The following is a 13,921-nucleotide window of genomic DNA, read 5'->3' on the forward strand; positions in this document are numbered from 1 at the left end:
AGACTGAATTGGTTTGAAAAACAGTTCCGTCACCTTGATAGAGTTCACCATTAAGACCTGCCATCTTTGACAGTAGTTGCCATTTTATCCCTTCCCAGATCTGTTTTTGGAGCTGTGTAGATGCAAATTAAATAGCAAGTTAATATAATGGTGGGACTGGCCGAGTGCTAGAGTTAATTTCTCATCTTTTGTCAGTATCCATTTAACTGGACTCCATGGGCCTCTTGTTAACATATTCATTCTAAATATAACTGGGCTGTCGTAGCTTGTTTTGGCCAGCCCTCAGGAGCTCCTGCAGACAAAATAGATTGATAGTAGATTTCATTTTAATTCCTCTTTCTACCCAACACTCTGTTGTCTCCAATTCAAGATAACCAGAAATGAATCTTATGTAGACATGAAATTGTATTTTTAGACTAGGATTAGCATTGGCAGCTAACCATGTTGGCAGTACTGGTAGAGATTTAAAGGAATGCAACGTTTCAAAATCTTGTTCCCCATTTCTCCAGTCTTCCCCAAGAATTTCTTTAGCATCTCATAGGCCTAAGCAATTCAGGTGTCCCGGGGATTGATTAAGATTCTAATACTGGCTCCGTCACCTGTCAGCTGCGTGATTTTGGGGAAGTCATTTCATTTCTCTGTGCCTCAATTACCTCATCTTTAAAATGGGGGTTAAGACTGTGAGCCCCACTTGGGACGTCCTGATTACCTTGTATCTCCCCCAGTGCTTAGAACAGTGCTTGGCACATAGTAAGCGCTTAACAGATACCATCATCATGATGATCATAAAGAAATACTTCTTTTTTTGAGCTTCCTTGGAACAGGGTCCAAACTGAGGGTCATGATTATAGTGTTTTGATTTGTCCAGCCTAGCTTTGATGGAAAAGTTTTGAAGTGGCAGAGACATAATAGCGGTGACTTTGTAGGGCGCTTAAGTAGTTGCTTCATGTAATGTGGTGCACTGTATCGGGGGCTTGGCCAGAACACAGTAATGAAATGGCAGATTCCCTGCCCACAAAGAGTGTATACGCTAATGAAGAAGACTAACATAAAGCTGTTTACAACTAGAGAGGTCAAAAATAAAGTTGGCATATTTATATGCGTTCTGAAGAGAATGTAGATAAGTTCATAAATGCTAGTGGCGCAGTGGAAAGAGCACGGGCTTTGGAGTCAGGGCTCATGAGTTCGAATCCCAGCTCTGCCACTTGTCGGCTGTGTGACTGTGGGCGAGTCACTTAACTTCTCTGTGCCTCAGTTCCCTCATCTGTAAAATGGGGATTAAGACTGTGAGCCCCACGTGGGACAACCTGATTCCCCTGTGTCTACCCCAGCGCTTAGAACAGTGCTCTGCACATAGTAAGCGCTTAACAAATACCAACATTATTATTATTATTAGATATATATGTTTGTGATTGGGTGTGGGCTACTTATCTTTTATCTTTCCCAGGGCTTAGCACCGTGCTTGGCAGATAGCAAGTGCTTGAATACACACTACCTTGAGAGGGAGATTTATAAGGTGAATTTTTCTGTAGAAAATTATTTTTAGAGCCAGAACTGCACAGCAGGCCTAGTGTAAAGAGCACGGGCCTGGGAGTCATGGAACCTGGGTTCTCATCCTGGCTCTGCCACATGTCTGCTGTGCGATGTTGGGCAAGTCACTTGACTTCTCTGTGCCTCAGTTATCTCATCTGTAAAATGGAGATTAAGACTGTGAGCCCATATGGGACATGATTAGCTTGTATCTACCCCAGTGCTTAGTACAGTGCTTTGCACAGAGTAAGCGCTCAGTAAATACCACTGATTGGTTGATTGAGCTAAGAGAAACTGCTAAACTAATATTAGCAGCAGTTACACTAGGCAGACCTTGCATTAAAAATACATTTGTCCCACTTCAGAGCACATCCAGTTCCACTGAGACTCATCTAAACCTCCATTCACCTTGCACAAAGGTTGGAGTTTCTTGTTGGAGTTGATGAAAAAGAAATTATACTGGTAGATAGTAGAAAGTATCTGGAGAGAGTTAGTTGGGGAAATTTTGGCTCTCTCTAGAGTGTATTTACCTTTTTTCCTTAAAGTTTAGTCTTGTAGTTTCTGGGTGCACAGCTGTTTTCTGATTCATGGCCAAGAACACTTTCTTCCCTCTGTTCTTAGCAGGAATTCACAGCCATTCTCCAAGATGCAATCTGGCCACAGTTATCTAGGCCTTTGCCCATCTTAGCTTCTAATGTGAACTATTGCAGTTCATTCTGCTTGAAAGCCAACTGCAAAGCTTCCACTGGTTTCCATTCCAGCAGTTTATGTAAGGCTGGAGGCATCTAGAAACTACTATACCTGTACTTTACTGACTACCTTCTTTAAGTCTGTTGAGTATAATTCAAAATTTTGTATTCTCCAAAACACCACTTGATTTGGGCCCTATCTGCTTCATCTTCTTAAACCCATTGGAGTAAAAGGAAATTAAGTCGATTGTGGAAGCATCTTTTTCTCTCCGTTTCTTGGCCCCATCTTGCCTTACTCCCCTTAGGTCCTTCATCCCATTCACTTCTCCAGTGTCTGTTTGTTTCACCTTTCCTGGCTTTGATGGTCTGGTATGATGGACTGTATGTTTCACCATTTTGACTTTCTGTCTTCCTTTTGAATGTTAAGATCTACTCACAAACCCTAGGGGCATTGTTCTGAAATTAGAATTTAGAGTTAGGAGAGTATACTTGGAGGCTGAACATTTTTCTATGTAAAGAACTTAACAGTATTGACCTTTAGTGTGCAATTCAGGGCTCATTATTTTGGTCAAACTTCTGTTTTGCCTCTAATTATTATTATAATTATTATTATGTGCCATTGAGTCATTTCCAATTCATAGCAACTCCATGGATTTACTTTCTCCAGAACATCCTGTCCTCTGACATAATTCACAACCTTTCTAATGGTTTTTCTGTTATCGTTATGTTCTCTATCCATATAGCTGCTGGTCTGCCTCTTCTTCCACATTTTCCCTGGACTTTTCCTAGCATTAGTATGTTCTCCAGAGAATTAGTCGTCCTGATTATGTGTCCAAAATATGCTAATCTAAGTCGAGTTATTTGCTGTTCCAGAGACCTCTTTGGTTATAATTTTCTCTAAAATCCTGTTTGTTTTTCGGTCAGTCCAAGGTATTCACAAAAGTCTTCTCCAACACCATATTTCAAAGGAATAGATGTTTTTTCTATCCTGTTTCTTCACTGTCCGGCTTTCAGATCTATACATTGTCGCTGGAAGCACCATATAATTGACAATTTGTATTTTTGTGACAATTGTTACTATATTAGTGTGCAATTCACTTATTTCTCACTAATGATGAATGTTACTCTTAGTTGTGATATGCACCCAGAGGTTAGGCATTGAATATGGTTTTATGAATTGAATAAATAAATATTACCTAACCCAAACAGCCAGTACAATATGTATATTTGGGTTTTGGGTTTTGACTCAAGCCCTGGAATATGTCCATCTTTGTTTTGCAAGCAAACTGAGACCAAGTCAGAAACTCTTTAAAACCAATTCAGGCATCCTCCTTATTTTAATGTTTAAGAAAACAAAATGTTTGAAAAAACACTAATTAGTAGAGGTAGATGGAAATGTTTTTAAATTCATTTGTGATTTTTACTTTACAGCATCATAATTTCCTTGGTAAAGGAGGGTATGTGATTGGGTATGTTTGATAGGTGATTGAATGATAACTGGTTCCCTTTTTCCCACCCTAAATTACTTGTAACAAAAAGAATTTTGGTTGTGTTATAGAAGGAACATGTCAGGTGTACCAAATAGACTCTTATCCAGCTGACAGTCTTCACTTCCCCAAGTCTCCATCCAACTGAACCTTGTCACAATTATCCCCCTTCTGACCCCTAGCTCCTGCTGTTCCCCAAACCTGATGCTTCCTTTCATAACAAAATCCTCCAGACTACAGCTCTCTCCATCTTTAAAATACTTCTAAGGTTCTACCTATCCAGGAAGTAATTTACAAAATCCATCCTTAGCACATCTTCTTTAATCTTATGCATGTGCACATGTATATGTACACACAGATGTGTATAACTGTATATATTAAACTGTACAGTCAATCATTTCTTTCAGCTGTTTCAGACTGGTGTACCTGTACTGTTTCTTATACATACTCTTCCTCCAGCTTTCACTATCTTTAAATGATGTGTTGTGTATCCCATTAAATTGTAAGCTTAAGGGCAGGAAATATCTGACTTGCTATTGTTATAATAATATTGTTGGTATTTGTTAAGTGCTTACTATGTGCAGAGCACTGTCTAAGTGCTGGGGTAGATACAGGGTAATCAAGTTGTCCCACGTGAGGCTCACAGTTAATCCCCATTTTACAGATGAGGTAACTGAGGCACAGAGAAGTGAAGTGACTTGCCCACAGTCACACAGCTGACAAGTGGCAGAGCCGGAAGTCGAACTCATGACCTCTGACTCCGAAGCCCAGGCTCTTTCCACTGAGCCACGCTGCTTCTCCTAGCCACGCTTCCCAGAGCACTTAGTATAGTGCCTAGCACTCACTAAATAATCAGTAACTATCACTGATTGGATTAAAAGGCTTTTTTCCTTTTGAAATATGAAAGGAATTGAAAGAAGAATAGATCCAAGTAGGAAGGTTGCAAACAGTACTGAAAGCCTTTAAGACTGCCAGCCCGGAGCTGCTGTATACTAATGACTATGCTTTTGAGGCACATTCCCAAGAAGAAATGCCCGTGAATACGAGCTACTTTGCAGAGTCAGCAAAGCACTGTGGACTGGCGATAATTCTGAAGAACACTGAATTTTGCCAGTCTGCAAAAAGGGAAGCGATGATGTCCAAAATTTATTTAAAGATTTTCAGCTCCTCTCCAGAGCTGAATGATATGTCCAGATTCTTCCTTCCGGTCATTATTAGCCAGTGATGCACGAATGCAATTAGGAAACCCCTAAAGAGGCATGGCCTAGTGGAAAAAGCCTGAGCCTCGGAGTCAGGAGGTCCTGGGTTCCAGTCCCAGCACTGCTCTTGTCTGTTGTATGATCTTGGGCAAGTCACTCAACTTCTCTATGCCTCAGTTTCTCCATCTGTAAAATGGGGATTAAGCCTGTGAGCCCCATGTGGGACATGGACTGTGTCCGACCTGATTATCTTATATAATAATGATGGTATTTGCTAAGCGCTTACTATGTGCAAAGCACTGTTCTAAGCAGTGGGGGCAGTACAAGGTGATCAGGTTGTCATAAGTGGGGCTCAAAGTCTTAATCCCCATTTTACAGATGAGGGACCTGAAGCTCAGAGAAGTGAAATGACTTGCCCAAAGTCACACAGGTGACAAGCGGCAGAGCTGGGATTAGAACCCATGACCTCTGACTCCCAAGCCTGGGCTCTTTCCACTGAGCCACGCTGCTTCCCCCACTATCTGTATCTACCCCAGTGCTTAGTATGGTGCCTGGAAATAACTTGGTACAGTCCAGAATTTGGTTCTGGTAAAAGTATCAGAGCAGACATTCCTGCATGAAAATTACTTCACCGCTGTGACTGTGGCTACCCTTTCATTCAGCAGAGGTCAGCACCTCCACTCAGACCCCCACTGAGGTCAGGGGTTTGCCACACCAGGCCCAGCCCTGCTGTAGGAGTGATCTGGGCCTATCCCCTGGCAGCAGGCTGACCTCAGCCTTGGTCAGTAGATTTGGGGAAATTGACACAAATAGTGTAGTGATTACACGAGTTTGAATCAAACTTAAGATCTATAAAGTTAGCATAGTGCCCAACTTCTATGTCTGTAACAACTGAAACCATACAGAAAAAACATTCCGTTTCTCACACAATTTTGTTTTCCCTAAGAACTGTGCTTGACATGAAATGGCAAAACAGAATAACATGAAAATTATAACCGGCTATGGAGTAAAACTCATCCCAACACAACTTTTCTGGGTTGGGACATGTGAACAGCATACCCAAGCAACTGCTATATGCCTAGGTGAAACAGGGCATACAGAAGCTGGAAGGGTAGACAGATATTGTAAAATAGTGATATATAGCCTTAAACAAAATGGCATAAGAATGGAGTCATGACTGATTGGATGATAATTACAGCAGGTAGTCAGGGCAAACTTGCAACAATCTGGAGAGGGATTTCCCCACTTGGGTGGAGTTTTAGGAATTTCAGGGGGCAGATTTGAAAACTTCAACAGGCACTCTAAATAGCAAACATCATTGAGACAATTTTACAGGGACTGGATTGTGTGCAAAGAATTTTTCAACTAACTCATACATAAAGAATAGGATTTCACTATCAGTAATGTCATCTTTGAAAGGGAAGGAGTTTTCACTCCCACACCCCCACATGTATATTCATGTATTTGAGCCCTTGGCCAAGAAAAATGGATGAACCTCCATCCTGAGACCTGAGGATCAAGAAGGTGTGTCAAGGAGTTTATTGTAGTGAGAGTGGTTTGCCCAGAGCCACTCACATCCTTACATCCCTTCTAGCCATGTTTCTGCAGACAAGGTGGAATGAGTCAGTACGGAGGCAGGGTGAAGCGCCCAAGTGATGGTAGTATAGCGATGATGCTGTGTCGTAGTGCCATAGCTCAACAAGTATTTTCCTTGTTAGCCATCTGCTGTCTTTGCCACCCCCATTAGCCAGCTGTTTTCGAGGATTTCAATTGGACCTATCAACTCTGTGGAATGTTCTAGGTGTTTCTAGAATAATACCTAAAAAGTAAGAAACCTTGACATCTAATAGTGTGTGTGTATATAATATATATATTATATTATGTAATAATAATATACCACCTTTAATACCTAACTGCACAGTTTATTTGATATGAGAAGCAGCGTGGCTTCTTATTTAAGAAGCAGCATGGCTTAGTGGAAAGAGCCCAGGCTTAGGAATTGAAGGTCATGGGTTTTAATCCCGGCTCCGCCACTGGTCTGCTCTGTGACATTGGGCAAGTCACTTGACTTCTCCATGCCTCAGGTACCTCAACTGTAAAATGGGGATTAAGACTGTGAGCCCCATGTGGGACAACCTGCTTACCTTGTATCTACCACAGTGCTTAGAACAGTGCGTGGCACATAGTAAGCACTTCACAAATGCCATAATTATTATCATTAAGAGTAATGCAAACTGTAGACATCTTGTAATGTTGGAGACTCAGAATGATAGGTGACTGACAAAAATGCTTATTTTTAACAAGCTAACACAAACATTTCCTTGTGTATAACCCACTTTGATCTCCACAGGCCATGCCATCTGAATGCAGCTGTGGCCAAGGCGTCACAGCCACTGGAAGGTTAGAAAAAAGGTAGCATATGAATCTGAAACCTGCATTCAATTTATGCCTTTATATTTAGCAGTTCATCATTTTATGTTATGTTTTAGTTGTATGAAAATTATTCACTAGCGTTGAGTGATAACAGATTTTTCTGTGGTTAACTCAACATTGTTTGGGTGAATACAGAATTTTAGGTATGGCAGGCTGAAAATATGGATTTTAATTAGAGTTGTGTGTGCTCTGGAATACCTGAACTCTCATCCAGCTTGGCATGTTTTCAGAAAATATGTTGCTTTCCCAGAGCTGATTTGAGCCATGCACGATTCTTTTGTTTTCCAATTATATGGCATTGCAACTGTGGTCGTGTCACTAACCCATAAAGCAGTTACTTAAAATGTATAAGGATACTCCTCCTCACAGACAGAATTCCAGCTAAGTCGTTCAGTCAGCTTCACTGTACCTAGGAAACCTGTGGCAATTTATGTTCAGGTAAAGGTCCTGTCTTCTGGAATTCATTTTTCCAGAGCCACGGTTCTGACAAGCTTTAGAGGAAATGCACAATTTTCTGGTGAAGGCAAGGCTCTGGTTGAGTTTTCTGGGTAGAGAAGTGATGAGAAGTAGCGGGTGAGAGGGAGATCCCTGCCTTCCTTTTGTGACCAGTTTTCATATGCTAGCTGGTGTCACTAACCACTCCGTATAACAGCTAGCAACTGAGGGAAAAGTGGCAGCATGAACTATTCAATTAATGAGCACTGACTCCTGCCTGGGGTCAGAGCAGAGAAATGACTGTTTGCATTATTTGAGTAGGTCCTGCTGCCCCTTTCTCAGTCATGGTCACTGACACTCTTCCCCATTTTCATAGAACTCTAATGATGGCATTCCCTGTTTTAAATAAAATGTCCCCACTCTCCTCACAATCTTCTGGGAGTAGGAAGAGAAGGTAAACAGGCTGTTATCAATCAGGGGCCTGTGCAGGGACGGTTTGTGAGCTAGGTCCACAGAAGGGTGTGAATGACCATATTCAGTAAGTTTTCTTAAAAATAATGCTTCCTTATACCAACTGAGGAGAAGCAACCAAATTAAACCAAGTGGGTAAAGTCAACTAGAAGTAGTAATAACATTTATTGAATGCCCATTTTACAAGGACCTTACCCTCTAATTGGAGGTCTGATAGTCATCTTTCTATGAGATTATCTTCTTAGACTAGTATAAGTGAAATCAAATCAAAAGTTGACCGGTTTAACAGTTAGCTTCAGCCCCTTTCCCTATCACTTCTTTCACCAGAGCTGCTAGCAAAGAGCAAAGTTGATGTATTTGTTTCCCTAAACCCTGATGGAGATTGGCACTGTAAGGGAAATAAAAAGCAGAAGGGAGCAAGAGACATGAGGAAACTGGGTAACTCCCAAGTTGTGAATTATCCAGCCTGAAATTTAAGAATTTAAACTAGGTCCAGCATGTAGATTTACTCTGTTTTCTCTTTAGCCATCTTTCTTCCTCCTCTTCTTTTTTTTTTTTTGTTATAGCTATTACTGGATATGGTTGGTTCTCCAGATGAAGCCCTCCAGGAAGCAGCAGCTGGTTGCATATCAAACATCCGCAGACTGGCTCTTGCTACCGAGAAGGCAAAATATGGTTGAAGTCTGAATGGTTTTAAATGGCTACCCAAAATCAAAGTGTCATTTCACGGCCAGGCAGCATGAATTAACACTTAGAAAGCATTTAATAGCAAATTTAGACATGTGAATTAAAAATGTGAAGGATTTTTATTCCAAAAATTTAATTATTTAGTTGATTTGTATTCTGTGTGTGTTCGAATGAACATCAATTAAAATCTATGAAACTGATTGCCCAGGAATTTAAGGCGAAGTAATTTGTTTTCAATCTGCATGTCAGCAATGCCTTTTGTATCCACAGTGATTGTAATAACAATGTTACCTTCACAGTGCATAGTTGCTAGCAATTGAGAATGTCTTGAGCAATCTCCCTTCTGCTAAACCTGTCTAATCATCCTGTCATTATGGCTTTGCTCATTTGATCACTTGCATTGCACGAGAGAGGGTTGGATGTACAGATGCACTGATTTCACATCTGCTTTTGTAAAAGGCTGGAGTAAGCAGCTGGAAGAAGTAGAGATCATTTCAAGGTCACCCCAGATATCTCCTGAATAGGTCCAGCAGCCTACAAGATATCCCTGTATTTTTGTAACCGAATCAGGTGATCTGAAACATGAAAAAATAAGCCTGTTTATGTTTGGACTTTAGAAACATGTTTCCTTTTTTTACATTTTCCCTTAAGGGATTCACTAATCCCTTTAACAAGAACAGAATTAATTTTGTTGAAATAATGATAGTGTGTTACTTTCCCTAGAGCAATTACTGAAACAGTTTTCAGCACACACTGTGCTTTCTTTTATAGTAATCGGCAAACACATAGAAATGTTAAAACCCACTGCAAGAACTACATATGTAAACTCAAAAGTACTAAGTGTTTAGGAGCTGACTGTGCCCAATAGCAAATACCGATCTGAAAAAAAGTGCTATGTGCCAGTGAATGTAAATTCATTCATTTGAATTATAAGGGTAGCCAAGTCTCAAAACTTTGAAGGGTAGGCTGTTATTAATTAATTCCAGTTAATGTTTGTCATTTGGGACAGATAATGGACTTTTGTATTGGAAATGCAAATCGAGTATATAAATTGGGGGTAGGGGGGAAGAATAGAATTTAAATGGGAAATTCTGTGAACCTTGGAAAGATGTTGTTGGATTATCAGAAATTGCAGCCCATGCATAGACGTTTCTGACCAGTCATCACCCAGGCTTGGCGCCAGCAGGAGTTTAGAAAAAGAGTGGCTTTCCTCCAACTCCCCACAGCCAGGTCTTCCCTAGTCTTCCCCAGCAGTTTCCCCACAGCTTCTCCCTAAGCACTTCCTCAGATACCACAGCCACCTTCCATCCCACAAACAGTTCTCCTCTGTCTCACAGTGCTCCTGGGCTTTTACTGATTAGGGAGCCCTTTTCTCTAATATGATAATATGGATAAATACGGAAGCATAAACTGAAGTGTTAGGAGACTACAGAGAGTTTCAAAATGTTTGCCAACAATTAATATGCACAATCCCTCTGTAAGGCAAGTTGGCACACATTTTTAAAGAATGGTTACCAAGATGGAGTAATACACTGCTGAATAAACAAATGGTATTACCTACAGTTCATTTTCAAAAAATCATTTGCAGTTAGTTTTTTCACTTTAATTTTCAGCAGTTGCATATTTATAATACTCTTCACAACTACAATCTTGGTTTCTTTATCTGTTTGCTCACAGTGCATTCCTCCAGAAGTATGTGCATAAATGACACCAATAGAAAAGTGGTATTTCATTTATACTGTAGACCTCCAACTGTTATGGAGTGAATGCTCCATTGTCACCCCACTCTGCCAACGTGCAGTCATTCTGATATCTTATGTTTTCTACTTTGCTTATCTGTACATTATTGGTTAGTATAGTGCCTTGATAACATTAGTACTGTTTATTAATGGGAACATTTAGTTGTGCATTAAGTTTCCCAGGTGTAAACTGGCATATATTTTTGGATTTCTTCAGACTTATTTTCAGTCTGTAGCGCTGTGTCAAATCTGCAAAGTGATTCATTATCATTTTCATGTCTGATTATGTGCCTCACAAGAATCTAGTCATTAACATATAATCATTCCTAAACTAGTCTCAAAGCCTTTTTTGATGTTCTTCATAGTCTGATGAGGGAAGAGTTTTGTGGCGGATGGAAGCAAATTCTGATCCCTGTTTTCCAATCCCTTGTTGCATCCTCAAGCATAGTGGCAGGGAATAGGTTTGAGTCCTGGCCCCACTACAAGAAACACATCCAGCATCTTTACCAGCTTCTCCAGCATCACCTGTGAACTACAGTGAACACTGTTCAAGCGAACAAGATTACCAACAATGAAATCATGGAAGGCAGTCTATTTACTGGCATAGAAGCAATGGTCACAGCCCGAATATTTCACTAGGCAGTGCATTTAAGGAAAATGGATGACAGTAGGATACACTAACAACTAATGTATCATGAACTGAAAGAATATATGCAAGCAGGGAAGGCTTAGTAAACAATTCACAGAGTAAAATGCAGTCGCAACAATGTTACTTTAAGTGGACTGCTAAAAGAGCACTGTAACAGCCCAAACACCCTAAGAGACAGCAGTCAGAAGGACTGTGCATATAAAAATCAGAAAGCAAAAGTCAAGCTTGAAAACAGATAGGTCTTATAAGGGACAACTGTTATTATACCAGCAAGGGATTCCCTTTGTATGGTGGGAAGCAGTGTGGCCTAGTTGGAGAGAGCCTGGGAGTCAGAGGACCTGAGTTTTAATCCCAGCTCTGCCACTTACTGCTGTGTGACCTTGGGCAAGTCACTTAACTTCTCTGTACCTCAGTTACCTCATCTGCATAATGGGGATTCAGTGCCAGTTCTCTCTCCTACACTGTGAGCCCCTTGTGGGACCCTGATTATCTCGTATCTACCTCAGCACTTAGTACTGTGCTTGGCATATAGTAAGCTTTTAACAAATACTATTACTATTATCATTATTATTATTATTATTATACAGGAGGGTGTTAAGTCACATTGAAACATGGGTAGTATCTCTCCATCAGTGCCTTCTTGGAAAATGAAGGGCAACCATCTATATACGTTTATGTCATTATTCAAAACAGCATGTACTGTTGGCAAAAAAGTAATTATATTGCCTCTCAAGTTGCCTTTGGATTTTAAAATCATCTCAATTTAGTCAGTTGCAGGAAATTATTCCATAAAAACATTATTCTTTTTAGGAGGAAACTAGTCCATCCAGTATTATCTTCAACAAATTGCCATCATTTCCAATGAAATTCCGGGAAAAAAAATTAAAAGTAATGTAATTCAATTAATCCTGTTTTCCTCTACCCAACAGAGGGAAACAATGAATACTTTAGATAGTCATTCATAGTATTCTTTGTTTTACTATAGCACATGTTCTCATTATGTGTTTTGGCTTCAACACTGTTGGGGAAATAGCATTCTTCTGATAATTCAGGCCTGTTTGGCTACAGCACGGAACTGTGTTTGAAGAAACAGTTTGCATGATTAGGTGTGGGGACACGGCCTCAAACACTGTGAGTATTATAATGTGTATTTCCCTGAACCTGCATGAATGCAACTCTAGACTATGTGCCCAATGTTGGGTAGGGATTGTCCCTAAATGTTGCTGAATTGAACTTTCCAAGCACTTAGTACAGTGTTCTGCACACAGTAAGCGCTCAATAAATACAGTTGAATGAATGAATGAATGACCCATGTTAAAGGAAAAATGGATGTATTTAATGTGTTGGGTTAAAATGTTTTGTACTTTAAGTTCTTGTGAAAGCAACTTGAGTTGCAGTTTTTCAACTCAGTTTCTACCTTTTTTTTTTAATGATGTAGCAGAAAACTGTGATCTAATTAGCTGAAATTTCCAAGCCAGTGATAGCACTGGTAAATGCATTACCTGACTATGTAATGTAAAGGGAACAACTGTACAACATTTCTTCACCATCACATGGTTAGAGCAGTCATATTTTTTCAATTACTTTTTCCCTTGATTTTTAATACTTGTTTTTTGGATTTTAAAAAATAAAACATTTGGGAAAGAAGGCCCTTAGAATTCATTCCTCAGAATTTTTTTTAAAAGTAAGGGCTTTGGTTGTAGGGAACTATATTTTGTTGTTCCTTGGGATATTCAGAGATATGTGAATTTGACTTCTCTGAGCTGTAAATGGCTTCCACTGCTGCTGTTCAGCTCGGTGGAAGTTTGAGAAAGAATTCTCTTAAGGAGCTCTCAGCCTTCACCAGCCTTTATGCGGCGATATGCTCTGCTGTTGTAGCAATTTTGAAGGCATTGTGGACTAGCCCTGAGCTGCCCGCTTGTTTAGTCTGTGAAGTTTCCTCTAGTGAAACTCATCACTACAGCTGGTCTGGTGCAGGGAAGAGACCTCTATACAGCCAGCATAGTTTGGCTAGACTCAGGGTAATGAGAACTTTAAAGTAAATCTTATTTGTAAAACTCTATTACGTCCCATAAATTCACTGGAATAGGTGAAAGATGTGACTTTAAAGCAAAGTGGGGTAAAAGCCTGGTTACTGTCAGATGGCAGTGGAGTAGCTTACATTTCCAAGGCATTAACATTGAACTGAGAATTAAAAATGGAACTGAAGCCAGGAAGTATGAGTTCATGTCCCTCCCGGGATAATAAGCAACTCTATTATCAGGCCAGATTTGAAATTGCAAGCCACCTGATTAGTTGTTTGTTCTCTTTATAGTAGAGGATTGTGATTTAGAAGTGGAACAGTCCATTCATCCTGGGCAGGATTGAAGCTTGGGGCCCCAGGGTCCTTCTCTTATGGGAACCATCAGGGCCACACTACCTGGGTGGGATCATGTGGGGATGGGGGAAAAGGAGGGAGGTAGAGGAAAGAGGAATTTTGTTTACACACAAGATCAACCTTTCTGGGTTCTATGCTTGTGTCTATGGCTGAATCTCTGACTCTTGCCACCTTTCTCTTTCCAGTCTTTTTCTCGTCATGTCCCTGGAGGCCCCATCACCTGAA

At 40.3% G+C, this 13,921-nt stretch overlaps 1 protein-coding gene across 3 annotated transcripts in view; it reads left to right on the plus strand.

The window, feature by feature from the left end:
* The window catches only part of ODAD2 (outer dynein arm docking complex subunit 2), a 132,141-nt gene extending 122,601 nt beyond the window's left edge, over window positions 1-9,540 (plus strand). For 2 of the 3 annotated variants that reach the window (XM_029077607.2, XM_029077608.2), the window contains exons 20-21: window positions 7,256-7,317; window positions 8,811-9,540. In XM_029077607.2, coding sequence (XP_028933440.1) covers window positions 7,256-7,317; window positions 8,811-8,931 — 183 coding nt within the window. In that variant the 3' untranslated portion in view covers window positions 8,932-9,540. The remainder of the gene's footprint in view (window positions 1-7,255; window positions 7,318-8,810) is intronic. The other variant, XM_029077609.2, reaches the window with a different exon arrangement.
* The last annotated feature ends 4,381 nt before the right edge of the window (window positions 9,541-13,921 follow it).

Source organism: Ornithorhynchus anatinus, chromosome 13, assembly GCF_004115215.2.
Source record: "Ornithorhynchus anatinus isolate Pmale09 chromosome 13, mOrnAna1.pri.v4, whole genome shotgun sequence".
Lineage (NCBI taxonomy): Eukaryota > Metazoa > Chordata > Mammalia > Monotremata > Ornithorhynchidae > Ornithorhynchus > Ornithorhynchus anatinus.